Genomic DNA, 23,066 nt, shown 5'->3' on the forward strand with positions numbered 1-23,066 from the left:
ATCTCCTAATTTACATTTGGGGTGCAGCACTGAGGCATTGGGGTGTCTATAGCAGTGACTGTAACACATATAACAATAACCTGTCCCCCTCTCCACCCCAGAATTCCTGCATCTCACCTCCAGCCCAAACACCTGTATCCAATCATCTCCTAATTTACATTTGGGGTGCAGCACTGAGGCATTGGGGTGTCTATAGCAGTGACTGTAACACATATAACAATAACCTGTCCCCCTCTCCACCCCAGAATTCCTGCATCTCACCTCCAGCCCAAACACCTGTATCCAATCATCTCCTAATTTACATGTGGGGTGCAGCACTGAGGCATTGGGGTGTCTATAGCAGTGACTGTAACACATATAACAGTAACCTGCCCCCTCTCCACCCCAGAATTCCTGTATCTCACCTTAACCCCAAACACCTGTATCCAATCATCTCCTAATTTACATTTGGGGTGCAGCACTGAGGCATTGGGGTGTCTATAGCAGTGACTGTAACACATATAACAATAACCTGTCCCCCTCTCCACCCCAGAATTCCTGCATCTCACCTCCAGCCCAAACACCCGTATCCAATCATCTCCTAATTTACATTTGGGGTGCAGCACTGAGGCATTGGGGTGTCTATAGAAGTGACTGTAACACATATAACAATAACCTGTCCCCCTCTCCACCCCAGAATTCCTGTATCTCACCTCCAGCCCAAACACCTGTATCCAATCAGCTCCTAATTTACATGTGGGGTGCAGCACTGAGGCATTGGGGTGTCTATAGCAGTGAGTGTAACACATATAACAATAACCTGTCCTCCTCTCCACCCCAGAATTCCTGTATCTCACCTCAACCCCAAACACCTGTATCCAATCATCTCCTAATTTACATGTGGGGTGCAGCACTGAGGCATTGGGGTGTCTATAGCAGTGACTGTAACACATATAACAGTAACCTGCCCCCTCTCCACCCCAGAATTCCTGTATCTCACCTCAACCCCAAACACCTGTATCCAATCATCTCCTAATTTACATTTGGGGTGCAGCACTGAGGCATTGGGGTGTCTATAGCAGTGATTGTAACACATATAACAGTAACCTGTCCCCCTCTCCACCCCAGAATTCCTGTATCTCACCTCCAGCCCAAACACCTGTATCCAATCATCTCCTAATTTACATTTGGGGTGCAGCACTGAGGCATTGGGGTGTCTATAGCAGTGAGTGTAACACATATAACAATAACCTGTCCCCCTCTCCCCCCAGAATTCCTGCATCTCACCTCAACCCCAAACACCTGTATCCAATCATCTCCTAATTTACATGTGGGGTGCAGCACTGAGGCATTGGGGTGTCTATAGCAGTGACTGTAACACATATAACAGTAACCTGCCCCCTCTCCACCCCAGAATTCCTGTATCTCACCTCAACCCCAAACACCTGTATCCAATCATCTCCTAATTTACATTTGGGGTGCAGCACTGAGGCATTGGGGTGTCTATAGCAGTGATTGTAACACATATAACAGTAACCTGTCCCCCTCTCCACCCCAGAATTCCTGTATCTCACCTCCAGCCCAAACACCTGTATCCAATCATCTCCTAATTTACATTTGGGGTGCAGCACTGAGGCATTGGGGTGTCTATAGCAGTGACTGTAACACATATAACAATAACCTGTCCCCCTCTCCCCCCAGAATTCCTGCATCTCACCGCAACCCCAAACACCTGTATCCAATCATTTCCTAATTTACATGTGGGGTGCAGCACTGAGGCATTGGGGTGTATCTGCATTATTTGTGCTGGAGTATAACATGATCAGCTTCCAACAAAAACAAAACATTTTTAAATAATTATATTTTCAGCACTTGTTATCAGGAGTGGTTGTTCGGCCAGATAAATGTGTTTTGGCTTGTATTTACTCTTCAGGAGAGCCGTAGCTGCAGGTGACAGCAGATCCTGCCTTATTTACATATATAGAGCACTTGGTATGTCAACCTTTGCACTGAACACAGGCAAGTTGTAACTAGGCTTAGTACTATATGCAGCCATGTTTGTCTAATCACGTCACCTCAGTTTGGGGACTTTAATGCTTTACAAACCAATACACTGAGCAGTATCAGAGAGTCCTCGGGATTCTGGGTAAATATGCTGCCATGTGCATCTAGCAAGAGATAATAGGAACACTGATGGCCAAAGCATTTCCCACACTCAGTGCAGTAATAGAGCTTCTCCCAGTGATGAGAGAGGGATGAGCGGAACTGAGGAAGCCTGTTATTGGCTGCTGCACCCCCCTCTCCACCCTCCCCCTACTGCCTGCTATGCTGGGGAGATGGAGAGCAGTATGCTGTGGCCACTTCAGGTTCACTGGAGGCAAAGCTATCACTGACCATTACTTACCACCAGTGTGACATCTCCCATGCTTGACAAGAGATGATTTATGTACAAAACATGTCCCACACTCAGCACATGTATAGGGCTTCTCACCAGTGTGAGATCTCTCATGTCTAACAAGATGCGACTTCTGTAGAAAACATTTCCCACACTCAGTGCAGTAATAGAGCTTCTCCCAGTGATGAGAGAGGGATAAGCGGAACTGAACAAGCCTGTTATTGGCTGCTGCACCCCCCTCTCCATCCTCCCCCTACTGCCTGCTATGCTGGGGAGATGGAGAGCAGTATGCTGTGGCCACTTCAGGTTCACTGGAGGCAAAGCTATCACTGAGCCTTACTTACCACCAGTGTGAGATCTCTCATGTCTGACAAGGTCTGACTTATATACAAAACATTTCCCACACTCAGCACATGAATATGGCTTCTCACCAGTGTGAGATCTCTTATGTCGGACAAGGTCTGATTTATATACAAAACATTTCCCACACTCAGCACATGAATAGGGCTTCTCACCAGTGTGAGTTCTCTCATGTTTGACAAGAGATGCTTTAAGAACAAAACATTTCCCACACTCAGTACATGAATAGGGCTTCTCCCCAGTGTGACATTTCTCATGCAAGACAAGATGCGATTTCCGTACAAAAAATTTCCCGCACTCAGAACATGAATAGGGCTTCACACCAGTGTGGTATCTTTCATGTGTGATCAGATAGGATTTATCTGCAAAACATTTCCCACACTCAGCACATGAATAGGGTTTCTCTTCAGTGTGAGATCTCTCATGTATGACAAGTTGTATTTTCCGTACAAAACATTTCCCACATTCAGCACATGAATAGGGCTTCTCACCAGTGTGAGTTCTCTCATGAAGGGCAAGATGCGATTTCTGCACAAAGCATTTCCCACACTCAGCACAAGAAAAGGGCTTCTCTCCAGTGTGAGATCTCTCGTGTCTGACAAGATGCGATTTCCGAAGAAAACATTTCCCACACATGGAACAAGAATAAGACCCTCCAGCAGGGGGAGATCTGTGCTGGGTATGAGGCCCCTCAGGGTTAGACAAGTGAGTTGAGTCTGGGGGAATATTTGGGGTCACCAGGATATCTGCAGGAGACTCTTGTCCAGTGACATCATCATCCGTTGTACAGTCTGTGGATACAGAGAGACGAGTCTCTGAGAGGTTCCTGATGCCGGGACTCCGCGCTGCAAATAGAGAAACATCATCACTTACTGTTAGAGAATTCTGAGGGGAGGAGCAATTATCATTAGGGAGGGTCCGTGAGCTGCTGATAATTCCAAGTTGGTGCAACATTTATGCAGTTTGGAAATGGACCAAATGCAGCAGCTGCAGAGGTTTGCATATTATTATCATACAATTTTCACCATCTCAGAGTTATTTGCATGCCATTTCCCCCTCCCCATCCCTATAGCATTGGCCATACATGAAAAGCAGTAAATTGTAGAGCTTGATGAGACAATGGCAGCAATGTGTTACTCCTGTGACAACAGACCTCTATATACTTATAGCAAGAGATCTGTGTTATGTTTGTAGAGCAATGTGGTGTCACTTACACATTCTTATTACCATTGTATCCTCGTGTCACTCATATGCCCCTTGTAATGTCCCTTTATCTCTCTCTTGTCCCCAATTGTGCAAATAAAGATATTGTTAGTGTTGTGTTACACAACACTAAATAATAGGAGCTGCGAGGTGGAGGAATTATCTATTTATGTCAGAGATCCCAAACCACTAATACTTCTGTAGCTGGATATACATACATATATACTCCTATACATAAGTCACCCCTACTGTGACCAATCTGTGTACAGTAATGTACAGTGACCATTATCAGCTTATTACAGGGGAGTAACACTAAGTCACCCCTACTGTGACCAATCTGTGTACAGTAATGTACAGTGACCATTATCAGCTTATTACAGGCCGGTAACACTAAGTCACCCCTACTGTGACCAATCTGTGTACAGTAATGTACAGTGACCATTATCAGCTTATTACAGGCCGGTAACACTAAGTCACCCCCTACTGTGACCAATCTGTGTACAGTAATGTACAGTGCCCATTATCAGCTTATTACAGGCCAGTAATACTAAGTCACCCCTGCTGTGACCAATATGTGTACAGTAATGTACAGTAACCATTATCAGCTCATTACAGGCCAGTAACACTAAGTCACCCCTACTGTGACCAATCTGTGTACAGTAATGTACAGTGACCATTATCAGCTTATTACAGGCCAATAACACTAAGTCATCCCTACTGTGACCAATCTGTGTACAGTAATGTACAGTGACCATTATCAGCTTATTACAGGGGAGTAACACTAAGTCACCCCTACTGTGACCAATCTGTGTACTGTAATGTACAGTGACCATTATCAGCTTATTACAGGCCGGTAACACTAAGTCACCCCCTACTGTGACCAATCTGTGTACAGTAATGTACAGTGCCCATTATCAGCTTATTACAGGCCAGTAATACTAAGTCACCCCTGCTGTGACCAATATGTGTACAGTAATGTACAGTAACCATTATCAGCTTATTACAGGCCGGTAACACTAAGTCACCCCTACTGTGACCAATCTGTGTACAGTAATGTACAGTGCCCATTATCAGCTTATTACAGGCCAGTAATACTAAGTCACCCCTGCTGTGACCAATATGTGTACAGTAATGTACAGTGACCATTATCAGCTTATTACAGGCCAGTAACACTAAGTCACCCCTACTGTGACCAATCTGTGTACAGTAATGTACAGTGACCATTATCAGCTCATTACAGGCCAGTAACACTAAGTCACCCCCTACTGTGACCAATCTGTGTATAGTAATGTACAGGGACCATTATCAGCGTATTACAGGCCAGTAACACTAAGTCACCCCCTACTGTGACCAATCTGTGTACAGTAATGTACAGTGGCCATTATCAGCTTATTACAGGCTGGTAACACCAAGTCACCCCTACTGTGACCATTCTGTGTACAGTAATGTACAGTGACCATTATCAGCTTATTACAGGCCAGTAACACTAAGTCACCTCTACTGTGACCAATCTGTGTACAGTAATGTACAGTGCCCATTATCAGCTTATTACAGGCCAGTAATACTAAGTCACCCCTGCTGTGACCAATTTGTGTACAGTAATGTACAGTGACCATTATCAGCTTATTACAGGCCAGTAACACTAAGTCACCTCTACTGTGACCAATCTGTGTACAGTAATGTACAGTGACCATTATCAGCTTATTACAGGCTGGTAACACCAAGTCACCCCTACTGTGACCATTCTGTGTACAGTAATGTACAGTGACCATTATCAGCTTATTACAGGCCAGTAACACTAAGTCACCTCTACTGTGACCAATCTGTGTACAGTAATGTACAGTGCCCATTATCAGCTTATTACAGGCCAGTAATACTAAGTCACCCCTGCTGTGACCAATTTGTGTACAGTAATGTACAGTGACCATTATCAGCTTATTACAGGCCAGTAACACTAAGTCACCCCTACTGTGACCAATCTGTGTACAGTAATGTACAGTGACCATTATCAGCTTATTACAGGCCAGTAACACTAAGTCACCCCTACTGTGACCAATCTGTGTACAGTAATGTACAGTGACCATTATCAGCTCATTACAGGCCAGTAACACCAAGTCACCCCTACTGTGACCAATCTGTGTACAGTAATGTACAGTGACCATTATCAGCTTATTACAGGCCGGTAACACTAAGTCACCCCCTACTGTGACCAATCGGTGTGCAGTAATGTACAGTGACCATTATCAGCTTATTACAGGCAGGTACCACTAAGCCATCCCTACTGTGACCAATCTGTGTACAGTAATGTACAGTGACCATTATCAGCTTATTACAGGCCAGTAACACTAAGTCACTCCTACTGTGACCAATCTGTGTACAGTAATGTACAGTGACCATTATCAGCTTATTACAGACCAGTAACACTAAGTCACCCCCTACTGTGACCAATCTGTGTACAGTAATGTACAGTGACCATTATCAGCTTATAACAGACTGGTAACACTAAGTCTCCCCTACTGTGACCAATCTGTGTACAGTAATGTACAGTGACCATTATCAGCTTATTACAGGCCAGTAACACTAAGTCACCGTCTACTGTGACCAACCTGTGTACAGTAATGTACAGTGACTATTATCAGCTTATTACAGGCCGGTAACACTAAGTCACCGTCTACTGTGACCAACCTGTGTACAGTAATGTACAGTGACTATTATCAGCTTATTACAGGCCGGTAACACTAAGTCACCCCTACTGTGACCAATCTGTGTACAGTAATGTACAGTGACCATTATCAGCTTATTACAGGCCGGTAACACTAAGTCACCGTCTACTGTGACCAATCTGTGTACAGTAATGTACAGTGACCATTATCAGCTCATTACAGGCCAGTAACACTAAGTCACCCCCTATTGTGACCAATCTGTGTACAGTAATGTACAGTGACCATTATCAGCTTATTGCAGGCCGGTAACACTAAGTCACCCCTACTGTGACCAATCTGTGTACAGTAATGTACATTCACCAATATTAGCTTATTACAGGCCGGTAACACTAAGTCACCCCTACTGTGACCAATCTCTGTACAGTAATGTACAGCAACCATTAGCTTATTACAGGCCAGTAACAGTAAGTCACCCCTACTGTGACCAATATGTGTACAGTAATGTACAGTGACCATTATCAGCTTATTACAGGCCAATAACACTAAGTCATCCCTACTGTGACCAATCTGTGTACAGTAATGTACAGTGACCATTATCAGCTTATTACAGGGGAGTAACACTAAGTCACCCCTACTGTGACCAATCTGTGTACAGTAATGTACAGTGACCATTATCAGCTTATTACAGGCCGGTAACACTAAGTCACCCCCTACTGTGACCAATCTGTGTACAGTAATGTACAGTGCCCATTATCAGCTTATTACAGGCCAGTAATACTAAGTCACCCCTGCTGTGACCAATATGTGTACAGTAATGTACAGTAACCATTATCAGCTCATTACAGGCCAGTAACACTAAGTCACCCCTACTGTGACCAATCTGTGTACAGTAATGTACAGTGACCATTATCAGCTTATTACAGGCCAATAACACTAAGTCATCCCTACTGTGACCAGTCTGTGTACAGTAATGTATAGTGACCATCATCAGCTTATTACAGGCCAGTAACACTAAGTCACCCCTACTGTGACCAATCTGTGTACAGTAATGTACAGTGCCCATTATCAGCTTATTACAGGCCAGTAATACTAAGTCACCCCTGCTGTGACCAATATGTGTACAGTAATGTACAGTGACCATTATCAGCTTATTACAGGCCAGTAACACTAAGTCACCCCTACTGTGACCAATCTGTGTACAGTAATGTACAGTGACCATTATCAGCTCATTACAGGCCAGTAACACTAAGTCACCCCCTACTGTGACCAATCTGTGTACAGTAATGTACAGTGACCATTATCAGCGTATTACAGGCCAGTAACACTAAGTCACCCCCTACTGTGACCAATCTGTGTACAGTAATGTACAGTGGCCATTATCAGCTTATTACAGGCTGGTAACACCAAGTCACCCCTACTGTGACCATTCTGTGTACAGTAATGTACAGTGGCCATTATCAGCTTATTACAGGCTGGTAACACCAAGTCACCCCTACTGTGACCAATCTGTGTACAGTAATGTACAGTGCCCATTATCAGCTTATTACAGGCCAGTAATACTAAGTCACCCCTGCTGTGACCAATTTGTGTACAGTAATGTACAGTGACCATTATCAGCTTATTACAGGCCAGTAACACTAAGTCACCTCTACTGTGACCAATCTGTGTACAGTAATGTACAGTGACCATTATCAGCTTATTACAGGCTGGTAACACCAAGTCACCCCTACTGTGACCATTCTGTGTACAGTAATGTACAGTGACCATTATCAGCTTATTACAGGCCAGTAACACTAAGTCACCTCTACTGTGACCAATCTGTGTACAGTAATGTACAGTGCCCATTATCAGCTTATTACAGGCCAGTAATACTAAGTCACCCCTGCTGTGACCAATCTGTGTACAGTAATGTACAGTGACCATTATCAGCTTATTACAGGCCAGTAACACTAAGTCACCCCTACTGTGACCAATCTGTGTACAGTAATGTACAGTGACCATTATCAGCTTATTACAGGCCAGTAACACTAAGTCACCCCTACTGTGACCAATCTGTGTACAGTAATGTACAGTGACCATTATCAGCTCATTACAGGCCAGTAACACCAAGTCACCCCTACTGTGACCAATCTGTGTACAGTAATGTACAGTGACCATTATCAGCTTATTACAGGCCGGTAACACTAAGTCACCCCCTACTGTGACCAATCGGTGTGCAGTAATGTACAGTGACCATTATCAGCTTATTACAGGCAGGTACCACTAAGCCATCCCTACTGTGACCAATCTGTGTACAGTAATGTACAGTGACCATTATCAGCTTATTACAGGCCAGTAACACTAAGCCATCCCTACTGTGACCAATCTGTGTACAGTAATGTACAGTGACCATTATCAGCTTATTACAGGCCAGTAACACTAAGTCACCCCTACTGTGACCAATCTCTGTACAGTAATGTACATTCACCAATATTAGCTTATTACAGGCCGGTAACACTAAGTCACCCCTACTGTGACCAATCTCTGTACAGTAATGTACAGCAACCATTAGCTTATTACAGGCCAGTAACAGTAAGTCACCCCTACTGTGACCAATATGTGTACAGTAATGTACAGTGACCATTATCAGCTTATTACAGGCCGGTAACACTAAGTCACCCCTACTGTGACCAATCTGTGTGCAGTAATGTACAGTGACCATTATCAGCGTATTACAGGCCGGTAACACTAAGTCACCCCTACTGTGACCAATCTGTGTACAGTAATGTACAGTGACCATTTTCAGCTTATTACAGGCCGGTAACACTAAGTCACCCCTACTGTGACCAATCTGTGTACAGTAATGTACAGTGACCATTATCAGCTTATTACAGGCCGGTAACACTAAGTCACCCCTACTGTGACCAATCTGTGTACAGTAATGTACAGTGACCATTATCAGCTTATTGCAGGCCGGTAACACTAAGTCACCCCTACTGTGACCAATCTGTGTACAGTAATGTACAGTGGCCATTATCAGCGTATTACAGGCCGGTAACACTAAGTCACCCCTACTGTGACCATTCTGTGTACAGTAATGTACAGTGGCCATTATCAGCTTATTACAGGCTGGTAACACCAAGTCACCCCTACTGTGACCAATCTGTGTACAGTAATGTACAGTGCCCATTATCAGCTTATTACAGGCCGGTAACACTAAGTCACCCCTACTGTGGCCAATCTGTGTACAGTAATGTACAGTGACCATTATCAGCTTATTACAGGCCAGTAACACTAAGTCACCCCTACTGTGACCAATCTCTGTACAGTAATGTACAGCAACCATTAGCTTATTACAGGCCAGTAACAGTAAGTCACCCCTACTGTGACCAATCTGTGTACAGTAATGTACAGTGACCATTATCAGCTCATTACAGGCCAGTAACACTAAGTCACTCCCTACTGTGACCAATCTGTGTACAGTAATGTACAGTGACCATTATCAGCTCATTACAGGACGGTAACACTAAGTCACCCCTACTGTGACCAATCTGTGTACAGTAATGTACAGTGACCATTATCAGCTTATTACAGGCCAGTAACACCAAGTCACCCCTACTGTGACCAATCTGTGTACAGTAATGTACAGTGACCATTATCAGCTTATTACAGGCCGGTAACACTAAGTCACCCCTACTGTGACCAATCTGTGTACAGTAATGTACAGTGACCATTATCAGCTTATTACAGGCCGGTAACACTAAGTCACCCCCTACTGTGACCAATCGGTGTGCAGTAATGTACAGTGACCATTATCAGCTTATTACAGGCAGGTACCACTAAGCCATCCCTACTGTGACCAATCTGTGTACAGTAATGTACAGTGACCATTATCAGCTTATTACAGGCCAGTAACACTAAGCCATCCCTACTGTGACCAATCTGTGTACAGTAATGTACAGTGACCATTATCAGCTTATTACAGGCCAGTAACACTAAGTCACCCCTACTGTGACCAATCTCTGTACAGTAATGTACATTCACCAATATTAGCTTATTACAGGCCGGTAACACTAAGTCACCCCCTACTGTGACCAATCGGTGTGCAGTAATGTACAGTGACCATTATCAGCTTATTACAGGCAGGTACCACTAAGCCATCCCTACTGTGACCAATCTGTGTACAGTAATGTACAGTGACCATTATCAGCTTATTACAGGCCAGTAACACTAAGCCATCCCTACTGTGACCAATCGGTGTGCAGTAATGTACAGTGACCATTATCAGCTTATTACAGGCAGGTACCACTAAGCCATCCCTACTGTGACCATTCTGTGTACAGTAATGTACAGTGGCCATTATCAGCTTATTACAGGCTGGTAACACCAAGTCACCCCTACTGTGACCAATCTGTGTACAGTAATGTACAGTGCCCATTATCAGCTTATTACAGGCCGGTAACACTAAGTCACCCCTACTGTGGCCAATCTGTGTACAGTAATGTACAGTGACCATTATCAGCTTATTACAGGCCAGTAACACTAAGTCACCCCTACTGTGACCAATCTCTGTACAGTAATGTACAGCAACCATTAGCTTATTACAGGCCAGTAACAGTAAGTCACCCCTACTGTGACCAATATGTGTACAGTAATGTACAGTGACCATTATCAGCTTATTACAGGCCAGTAACACTAAGTCACCCCTACTGTGACCAATCTGTGTACAGTAATGTACAGTGACCATTATCAGCTTATTACAGGCCGGTAACACTAAGTCACCCCTACTGTGACCAATCTGTGTGCAGTAATGTACAGTGACCATTATCAGCTTATTGCAGGCCGGTAACACTAAGTCACCCCTACTGTGACCAATCTGTGTACAGTAATGTACAGTGACCATTATCAGCTTATTACAGGCCGGTAACACTAAGTCACTCCTACTGTGACCATTCTGTGTACAGTAATGTACAGTGACCATTATCAGCTTATTACAGGCCGGTAACACTAAGTCACCCCTACTGTGACCAATCTGTGTACAGTAATGTACAGTGACCATTATCAGCTTATTACAGGCCGGTAACACTAAGTCACTCCTACTGTGACCATTCTGTGTACAGTAATGTACAGTGCCCATTATCAGCTTATTACAGGCTGGTAACACCAAGTCACCCCTACTGTGACCAATCTGTGTGCAGTAATGTACAGTGACCATTATCAGCTTATTGCAGGCTGGTAACACTAAGTCATCCCTACTGTGACCAATCTGTGTACAGTAATGTACAGTGCCCATTATCAGCTTATTACAGGCTGGTAACACTAAGTCACCCCTACTGTGACCAATCTGTGTACAGTAATGTACAGTGACCATTATCAGCTTATTACAGGCCGGTAACACTAAGTCACCCCTACTGTGACCAATCTGTGTACAGTAATGTACAGTGACCATTATCAGCTTATTACAGGCCGGTAACACTAAGTCACTCCTACTGTGACCATTCTGTGTACAGTAATGTACAGTGCCCATTATCAGCTTATTACAGGCTGGTAACACCAAGTCACCCCTACTGTGACCAATCTGTGTGCAGTAATGTACAGTGACCATTATCAGCTTATTGCAGGCTGGTAACACTAAGTCATCCCTACTGTGACCAATCTGTGTACAGTAATGTACAGTGACCATTATCAGCTTATTACAGGCCGGTAACACTAAGTCACCCCTACTGTGACCAATCTGTGTACAGTAATGTACAGTGACCATTATCAGCTTATTACAGGCCGGTAACACTAAGTCACCCCTTTCTGTGACCAACCTGTGTACAGTAATGTACAGTGACCATTATCAGCTTATTACAGGCCGGTAACACTAAGTCACCCCTACTGTGACCAATCTGTGTACAGTAATGTACAGTGACCATTATCAGCTTATTACAGGCCGGTAACACTAAGTCACCCCTACTGTGACCAATCTGTGTACAGTAATGTACAGTGACCATTATCAGCTTATTACAGGCTGGTAACACCAAGTCACCCCTACTGTGACCAATCTGTGTGCAGTAATGTACAGTGACCATTATCAGCTTATTACAGGCTGGTAACACTAAGTCATCCCTACTGTGACCAATCTGTGTACAGTAATGTACAGTGACCAGTATCAGCTTATTACAGGCCGGTAACACTAAGTCACCCCTACTGTGACCAATCTGTGTACAGTAATGTACAGTGACCATTATCAGCTTATTACAGGCCGGTAACACTAAGTCACCCCTACTGTGACCAATCTGTGTACAGTAATGTACAGTGACCATTATCAGCTTATTACAGGCCAGTAACACTAAGTCACCCCCTACTGTGACCAATCTGTGTACAGTAATGTACAGTGGCCATTATCAGCTTATTACAGGCTGGTAACACCAAGTCACCCCTACTGTGACCATTCTGTGTACAGTAATGTACAGTGGCCATTATCAGCTTATTACAGGCTGGTAACACCAAGTCACCCCTACTGTGACCAATCTGTGTACAGTAATGTACAGTGACCATTATCAGCTTATTACAGGCCGGTAACACTAAGTCACCCCTACTGTGACCAATCTGTGTACAGTAATGTACAGTGACCATTATCAGCTTATTACAGGCTGGTAACACCAAGTCACCCCTACTGTGACCATTCTGTGTACAGTAATGTACAGTGGCCATTATCAGCTTATTACAGGCTGGTAACACCAAGTCACCCCTGCTGTGACCAATTTGTGTACAGTAATGTACAGTGACCATTATCAGCTTATTACAGGCCAGTAACACTAAGTCACCTCTACTGTGACCAATCTGTGTACAGTAATGTACAGTGACCATTATCAGCTTATTACAGGCTGGTAACACCAAGTCACCCCTACTGTGACCATTCTGTGTACAGTAATGTACAGTGACCATTATCAGCTTATTACAGGCCAGTAACACTAAGTCACCTCTACTGTGACCAATCTGTGTACAGTAATGTACAGTGCCCATTATCAGCTTATTACAGGCCAGTAATACTAAGTCACCCCTGCTGTGACCAATCTGTGTACAGTAATGTACAGTGACCATTATCAGCTTATTACAGGCCAGTAACACTAAGTCACCCCTACTGTGACCAATCTGTGTACAGTAATGTACAGTGACCATTATCAGCTTATTACAGGCCAGTAACACTAAGTCACCCCTACTGTGACCAATCTGTGTACAGTAATGTACAGTGACCATTATCAGCTCATTACAGGCCAGTAACACCAAGTCACCCCTACTGTGACCAATCTGTGTACAGTAATGTACAGTGACCATTATCAGCTTATTACAGGCCGGTAACACTAAGTCACCCCCTACTGTGACCAATCGGTGTGCAGTAATGTACAGTGACCATTATCAGCTTATTACAGGCAGGTACCACTAAGCCATCCCTACTGTGACCAATCTGTGTACAGTAATGTACAGTGACCATTATCAGCTTATTACAGGCCAGTAACACTAAGCCATCCCTACTGTGACCAATCTGTGTACAGTAATGTACAGTGACCATTATCAGCTTATTACAGGCCAGTAACACTAAGTCACCCCTACTGTGACCAATCTCTGTACAGTAATGTACATTCACCAATATTAGCTTATTACAGGCCGGTAACACTAAGTCACCCCTACTGTGACCAATCTCTGTACAGTAATGTACAGCAACCATTAGCTTATTACAGGCCAGTAACAGTAAGTCACCCCTACTGTGACCAATATGTGTACAGTAATTTACAGTGACCATTATCAGCTTATTACAGACCAGTAACATTAAGTCACCCCTACTGTGACCAATCTGTGTACAGTAATGTACAGTGACCATTATCAGCTTATTACAGGCCAGTAACACTAAGTCACCCCTACTGTGACCAATCTGTGTACAGTAATGTACAGTGACCATTATCAGCTCATTACAGGCCAGTAACACCAAGTTACCCCTACTGTGACCAATCTGTGTACAGTAATGTACAGTGACCATTATCAGCTTATTACAGGCCAGTAACACTAAGTCACCCCTACTGTGACCAATCTGTGTACAGTAATGTACAGTGACCATTATCAGCTTATTACAGGCCAGTAACACTAAGTCACCCCTACTGTGACCAATCTGTGTACAGTAATGTACAGTGACCATTATCAGCTTATTACAGGCTGGTAATACTAAGTCCCCCCTAATGTGACCAATCTGTGTACAGTAATGTACAGTGACCATTATCAGCTTATTACAGGCCAGTAACACTAAGTCACCCCTACTGTGACCAATCTGTGTACAGTAATGTACAGTGACCATTATCAGCTTATTACAGGCCAGTAACACTAAGGCACCCCTACTGTGACCAATCTGTTTACAGTAATGTACAGTGACCATTATCAGCTTATTACAGGCCGGTAACACTAAGTCACCAGTACTGTGACCAATCTGTGTACAGTAATGTACAGTGACTATTATCAGCTTATTACAGACCAGTAACACTAACTCTCCCTACTGTGACCAATCTGTGTACAGTAATGTAGAGTGACCATTATCAGCTTATTACAGGCCGGTAACACTAAGTCACCCCTACTGTGACCAATCTGTGTACAGTAATGTACAGTGACCATTATCAGCTTATTACAGGCTGGTAACACTAAGTCACCCCCTACTGTGACCAATCTGTGTACAGTAATGTACAGTGACCATTATCAGCTTATTACAGACCAGTAACATTAAGTCACCCCTACTGTGACCAATCTGTGTACAGTAATGTACAGTGACCATTATCAGCTTATTACAGGCCTGTAACACTAAGTCACCCCCTACTGTGACCAATCTGTGTACAGTAATGTACAGTGACCATTATCAGCTTATTACAGGCCAGTAACACTAAGTCACCCCTACTGTGACCAATCTGTGTACAGTAACGTACAGTGACCATTATCAGCTTATTACAGGCCAGTAACACTAAGTCACCCCTACTGTGGCCAATCTGTGTACAGTAATGTACAGTGACCATTATCAGCTTATTACAGGCCTGTAACACTAAGTCACCCCCTACTGTGACCAATCTGTGTACAGTAATGTACAGTGACCATTATCAGCTTATTACAGGCCAGTAACACTAAGTCACCCCTACTGTGACCAATCTGTGTACAGTAATGTACAGTGACCATTATCAGCTTATTACAGGCCAGTAACACTAAGTCACCCCCACTGTGACCAATCTGTGTACGGTAATGTACAGTGACCATTATCAGCTTATTACAGGTCGGTAACACTAAGTCACCCCTACTGTGACCAATCTGTGTACAGTAATGTACAGTGACCATTATCAGCTTATTACAGGCCAGTAACACTAAGTCACCCCCTACTGTGACCAATCTGTGTACAGTAATGTACAGTGACCATTATCAGCTTATTACAGGCCGGTAACACTAAGTCACCCCTACTGTGACCAGTCTGTGTACAGTAATGTACAGTGCCCATTATCAGCTTATTACAGGCCAGTAACACTAAGTCACCCCTACTGTGGCCAATCTGTGTACAGTACAGTACATTCACCAATATTAGCTTATTACAGGCCGGTAACACTAAGTCACCCCTACTGTGACCAATCTCTGTACAGTAATGTACAGCAACCATTAGCTTATTACAGGCCAGTAACAGTAAGTCACCCCCTACTGTGACCAATCTGTGTACAGTAATGTACAGTGACCATTATCAGCTTATTACAGGCCAGTAACACTAAGTCACCCCTACTGTGACCAATCTGTGTACAGTAATGTACAGTGACCATTATCAGCTTATTACAGGCCAGTAACACTAAGTCACCCCCACTGTGACCAATCTGTGTACGGTAATGTACAGTGACCATTATCAGCTTATTACAGGTCGGTAACACTAAGTCACCCCTACTGTGACCAATCTGTGTACAGTAATGTACAGTGACCATTATCAGCTTATTACAGGCCAGTAACACTAAGTCACCCCCTACTGTGACCAATCTGTGTACAGTAATGTACAGTGACCATTATCAGCTTATTACAGGCCGGTAACACTAAGTCACCCCTACTGTGACCAGTCTGTGTACAGTAATGTACAGTGCCCATTATCAGCTTATTACAGGCCAGTAACACTAAGTCACCCCTACTGTGGCCAATCTGTGTACAGTACAGTACAGTGACGATTATCAGCTTATTACAGGCCAGTAACACTAAGTCACCCCTACTGTGACCAATCTGTGTACAGTAATGTACAGTGACCATTATCAGCTTACTAAGTCACCAGTGCTGTGGCCAATCTGTGTACAGTAATGTACAGTGACCATTATCAGCTTATTACAGGCCAGTAACACTAAGTCACCCCTACTGTGACCAATCTGTGCACAGTAATGTACAGTGACCATTATCAGCTTATTACAGGCCAGTAACACTAACTCCCCCTACTGTGGCCAATCTGTGTACAGTAATGTACTGTGACCATTATCAGCTTATTACAGGCCGGTAACACTAAGTCACCCCTACTGTGACCAATCTGTGTACAGTAATGTACAGTGACCATTATCAGCTTATTACAGGCCGGTAACACTAAGTCACCCCTACTGTGACCAATCTGTGTACAGTAATGTACAGTGACCATTATCAGCTTATTACAGGCCAGTAACACTAAGTCACCCCCTACTGTGACCAATCTGTGTATTATGTATGAATTTGCCATCATGGAGGTAAGCCACCTCACTTTCTTCATTTTATTTGTTTTTAGCGCATTGTATTTTCTCTGAGTGCCTCTTTCCCCTTCATCCTATCTGTGTACAGTTCAGGGATAAACATAAGAATCCTGTATAATAAAACCCCAGTGTCTCTGCGTCCCATGTCCCTGTGTGTTGTTACTGCGCATGTGCAGAGAGGGCCGCAGAGACACTGAAAGGGAGGAAGGGGCGGGCGTGTGTGCGCGGCGAGTGCACGCACGGAGGATGTGCTCGGCAGGTGCGCGCGCGACAGACATGTGCGACAGGCGCGTGAGCTTATGTGCGCCGCAGGCACGTGGAGACAGACCTAGCTCATTTTTAAATGGGCTAAGGTCACTAGTATAAAAATAATTACTGACAGATTTTGCTTACTTCTTATTAAGTCTTTATAAAAGTCTTCCTCTTTAATTGTCACCATCATTATATCCCCCTCTATAGACTGCTGATCACTCCTCACATACATCTCTTCTTCTTCCTCTTTAATTGTCCTCATCATGTCTCCCTCCTCCATAGACTGCTGATCACTCCTCACATACGTCTCTTCTTCTTCCTCTTTAATTGTCCTCATCATGTCTCCCTCCTCCATAGACTGCTGATCACTCCTCACATACGTCTCTTCTTCTTCCTCTTTAATTGTCCTCATCATGTCTCCCTCCTCCATAGACTGCTGATCACTCCTCACATACGTCTCTTCTTCTTCCTCTTTACTTGTCCTCCTCATGTCACCCTCCTCCATAGACTGCTGATCACTCCTCACATACGTCTCTTCTTCTTCCTCTTTACTTGTCCTCATCATGTCACCCTCCTCCATAGACTGCTGATCACTCCTCACACACGTCTCTTCTTCCTCTTTACTTGTCCTCATCATGCCTCCCCCCTCCATAGACTGCTGATCACTCCTCACATATGTCTCTTCTTTCTCTTTACTTGTCCTCATCATGTCACCCTCCTCCATAGACTGCTGATCACTCCTCACATACGTCTCTTCTTCCTCTTTACTTGTCCTCATCATATCACCCTCCTCCATAGAGTGCTGATCACTCCTCACATATGTCTCTTCTTCTTCCTCTTTATATGTCCTCATCATGTCACCCTCCTCCACAGACTGCTGATCACTCCTCACATATGTCTCTTCTTCTTCCTCTTTAATTGCCCTCCTCATGTCACCCTCCTCCATAGTCTGCTGATCACTCCTCACATACGTCTCTTCTTCCTCCTCTTTACATGTCCTCATTATGTCACCCTCCTCCATAGACTGCTGATCACTCCTCACAGCACTTACATGTATCAGTTTTCCACCCTAAGTTCACAAAATGAGAGCTAATTTAAATTGTGAACACAGATAACAGCGTATGTAAAGTGAAAAAATGTAATACAGTTTGGAGTCTCTGGGAACCCTCAGTTCCACCTACCTGATAATGCTGGGGGGTGGTGTGACCTTCATGTGGACAATCCTGGGAATAAAGAGGACCTGTACATCTCTCTGGTGGGTTCCTGTTACTGGATACATCTGTAGGAAACACACACACTGACTGAATACATTGTCTCTATGTGATTATCAGATGATGGGGGATCTAGGTGGGCAATCCTGGGAATAAAGAGGACCTGTACATCTCTCTGGTGGGTTTCTGTTACTGGAGACATCTGTAGGAAACACACACACTGACTGAATACATTGTCTCTATGTGATTATCAGATGATGGGGGATCTAGGTGGACAATCCTGGGAATAAAGAGGACCTGTACATCTCTCTGGTGGGTTTCTGTTACTGGATACATCTGTACGAAACACACACACTGACTGAATACATTGTCTCTATGTGATTATCAGATGATGGGGGATCTAGGTGGAGAATCCTGGGAATAAAGAGGACCTGTACATCTCTCTGGTGGGTTTCTGTTACTGGATACAGCTGTAGGAAACACACACACAGACTGAATACATTGTCTCTATGTGATTATCAGATGATGGGGGATCTAGCTGGACAATCCCAGGAATAAAGAGGACCTGTACATCTCTCTGGTGGGTTTCTGTTACTGGATACATCTGTAGGAAACACACACACTGACTGAATACATTGTCTCTATGTGATTATCAGATGATGGGGGATCTAGGTGGACAATCCTGGGAATAAAGAGGACCTGTACATATCTCTGGTGGGTTTCTGTTACTGGATGCATCTGTAGGAAACACACACACTGACTGAATACATTGCCTCTATGTGATTATCAGATGATGGGGGATCTAGGTGGACAATCCTGGGAATAAAGAGGACCTGTACATCTCTCTGGTGGGTTTCTGTTACTGGATACATCTGTAGGAAACACACACACTGACTGAATACATTGTCTCTATGTGATTATCAGATGATGGGGGATCTAGGTGGACAATCCTGGGAATAAAGAGGACCTGTACACCTCTCTGGTGGGTTTCTGTTACTGGATACATCTGTAGGAAACACACACACTGACTGAATACATTGTCTCTATGTGATTATCAGATGATGGGGGATCTAGGTGGGCAATCCTGGGAATAAAGAGGACCTGAACATCTCTCTGGTGGGTTTCTGTTACTGGATACATCTGTAGGAAACACACACACTGACTGAATACATTGTCTCTATGTGATTATCAGATGAGGGGGATCTAGGTGGACAATCCTGGGAATAAAGAGGACCTGTACATCTCTCTGGTGGGTTTCTGTTACTGGATACATCTGTAGGAAACACACACACACCGACTGAATACATTGTCTCTATGTGATTATCAGATGATGGAGGATCTAGGTGGACAATCCTGGGAATAAAGAGGACCTGTACATCTCTCTGGTAGGTTTCTGTTACTGGACAGATCTGTAGGAAACACACACACTGACTGAATACATTGTCTCTATGTGATTATCAGATGATGGGGGATCTAGGTGGAGAATCCTGGGAATAAAGAGGACCTGTACATCTCTCTGGTGGGTTTCTGTTACTGGATACATCTGTAGGAAACACACACACTGACTGAGTACATTGTCTCTATGTGATTATCAGATGATGAGGATCTAGGTGGGCAATCCCGGGAATAAAGAGGACCTGTACATCTCTCTGGTGGGTTTCTGTTACTGGATACATCTGTAGGAAACACACACACTGACTGAATACATTGTCTCTATGTGATTATCAGATGATGGGGGATCTAGGTGGACAATCCTGGGAATAAAGAGGACTTGTACATCTCTCTGGTGGGTTTCTGTTACTGGATACATCTGCAGGAAACACACACACTGACTGAATACATTGTCTCTATGTGATTATCAGATGATGGGGGATCTAGGTGGACAATCCTGGGAATAAAGAGGACCTGTATATCTCTCTGGTGGGTTTATGTTACTGGATACATCTGTAGGAAACACACACACTGACTGAATACATTGTCTCTATGTGATTATCAGATAATGGGGGATCTGGGTGGACCCCAAGTACTGCTCTCTCCTGTACAAGTAATGAAAGTCTCCTCTTACCCGGTGATGTGAGGGGCGGCTGACTCTCCATCATGGCGTCCTTGTAGAGGTCCTGGTGTCCTTCTATATACTGCCCCTCCTCCATGGAGAAATAGATGAGACAATGAGCCTCCTTATAGGAACCTGACACACAGAATGATACAGTCACCACCATACAAATCACTAGCTGTCACTGGATACTGTCCCATAATTCCTGCTAATGCTCAACTCACCCCGACAGCAGATCAGTGAGGATGTTGTGGGCTTCTCGTGTCTCTCAGATATCAGGGGGTGAGGTGGGGGCACCGCGATGGTCACCAGACTTCACAGAAGGGAGACTCTGTATGGAGAGACTGAAGGTAAGGTCATGTGACACTCCCAGAATCCTCCTCACCTCTCCAGTCATGCGACACTCCCAGAATCCTCCTCATCTCTCCAGTCATGTGACACTCCCAGAATCCTCCTCACCTCTCCAGTCATGCGAACACTCCCAGAATCCTCCTCATCTCTCCAGTCATGTGACACTCCCAGAACCCTCCTCATCTCTCCAGTAATGTGACACTCCCAGAATCCTCCTCACCTCTCTAGTCATGTGACACTCCCAGAATCCTCCCCACCTCTCCAGTCATGTGACACTCCCAGAATCCTTCTCACCTCTCCAGTCATGTGACAATCCCAGAATCCTCCTCACCTCTCCTCTCATGTGACACTCCCAGAATCCTCCTTACCTCTCCAGTCATGTAACACTCCCAGAATCCTCCTCACCTCTTCAGTCATGTGACACTCCCAGAACCCTCCTCACCTCTCCAGTCATGTGACACTCCCAGAACCCTCCTCATCTCTGAGTCTGGCTATCTGGTTAGTGTGACAGATAGGAAGTGCACAGAATGCTATACACTTCCCAAATCCCAATACCTGCCCTCATCTCCCCTATGTGCTCCTCCCTCCACCCCAATACCTTCCCTCCCCCACTATGTGCTCCTCCCCCACCCCAATACATGTCCTCCCCTCCCCTACTATAAGCTCCTCCCTCACCCCAATACCTGTCTTCCCCTCCCCCACCCCAATACCTCCCCCACTATGTGCTCCTCCCTCCACCCCAATACATGTCCTCCCCTCCCCTACTATAAGCTCCTCCCTCACCCCAATACCTGTCCTACCCTCCCCCACCCCAATACCTCGCCTCCCCCACTATGAGCTCCTCCCTCCACCCCAATACCTCCCCTCCCTCACTATGTGCTCCTTCCCCACCCCAATACCTTTCCTCCCCCACTATGTGCTCCTCCCCCACCCCAATACATGTCCTCCCCTACTATAAGCTCCTCCCTCACCCCAATACCTGTCTTCCCCTCCCCCACCCCAATACCTCCCCCACTATGTGCTCCTCCCCCACCCCAATACCTGTCCTCCCCACCCCCACTATCTGCTCCTCCCCCACTATCTGCTCCTCCCCTCCTCCTGTGTTGGTAGCAAATATCATTATTTAGAATTGAGTTTTGTTACAAACTCTCCTCTCACCTCCTCAATCCGCAGCACGAGGAAATACCTGATTTACTTCCGGTGTCTTATCACTTCCTCTCTGTGGTTTTATTCCCGGTTTCTGCGTTCCAGCTGGTGGATGTGAGGTTGCCATCTTGTGGTCAGTTAGATAACTGCAGCCTCTAACATCAATCATAGGAGTGCGCAGCTGGGAGTGACAAAGGGGTGTGGCAAGAGATGAGGGCGGGACCATAATGTTATGGGCGTGGACAGAAATAAGGAGGCGTTTTCTGCTGCTTATTTCTTCAGCCAGATTACCTACAAGGCAGTAGAGATGGGAAGTCCGGATCTTTTCAAGGATTCTGATGATTCGAATCGGATCATTGAAAAGATCCGGATCTTTGAACCAAATCATTTGAATCATTTTACTAGGGAAGCATTCTGGGGGTGAATTGACTAGCAGGACACGACTTTCCCTGCACTGTACATTCTGTGCAAGCCTGGCTGCTAGTATAGCAAGCTATGTGTCAACTTCACTGATATATTTTATTTTTAGTTCTGTTTTAAGACATGATATGTAGACTCCTGCGGAATGATAAGATGACCTTTCCCCATCTAAAGAGAGGTTTAGCAAGCAAGGGGCCTTATCCCCTCCAGAGTTAAAGGGAAGATTTGCGCAGACTATAAAAAACAAACTGCACTTACCTGGGACTTCTTCCAGCTCCTGGTAGTCGATCGGTGCCCTCGCCGCAG

The 23,066-nt window shown here is 44.6% G+C and overlaps 1 protein-coding gene across 1 annotated transcript; it reads right to left on the bottom strand.

Annotated features, from left to right (window-relative positions):
* Nucleotides 1-864: 864 nt before the first annotated feature.
* On the bottom strand, nt 865-17,948 carry LOC137535634 (oocyte zinc finger protein XlCOF6.1-like). Its single transcript, XM_068257494.1, has 2 exons — nt 17,721-17,948; nt 865-3,579 (listed from the first exon to the last, which is right to left on the bottom strand). The coding sequence occupies exons 1-2, from the start codon at nt 17,932-17,934 to the stop codon at nt 2,711-2,713; spliced, it is 1,083 nt and encodes a 360-aa protein (XP_068113595.1). The 5' UTR covers nt 17,935-17,948; the 3' UTR covers nt 865-2,710.
* Between the last annotated feature and the right edge of the window lie 5,118 nt (nt 17,949-23,066).

The sequence above is a fragment of the Hyperolius riggenbachi genome, chromosome 10 (assembly GCF_040937935.1).
Source record: "Hyperolius riggenbachi isolate aHypRig1 chromosome 10, aHypRig1.pri, whole genome shotgun sequence".
NCBI lineage: Eukaryota > Metazoa > Chordata > Amphibia > Anura > Hyperoliidae > Hyperolius > Hyperolius riggenbachi.

Coding starts and splice junctions, on each gene's coding strand:
- LOC137535634 (XM_068257494.1), bottom strand. CDS start 17,934: ATGGAGGAGGGAGACATGATGAGGACAATTAAAGAGGAAGAAGAAGAG. Junction 3,580..17,720: donor TTATAAAGACTTAATAAGAA/GTAAGCAAAATC, acceptor CTCTATTTGCAG/CGCGGAGTCCCGGCATCAGG.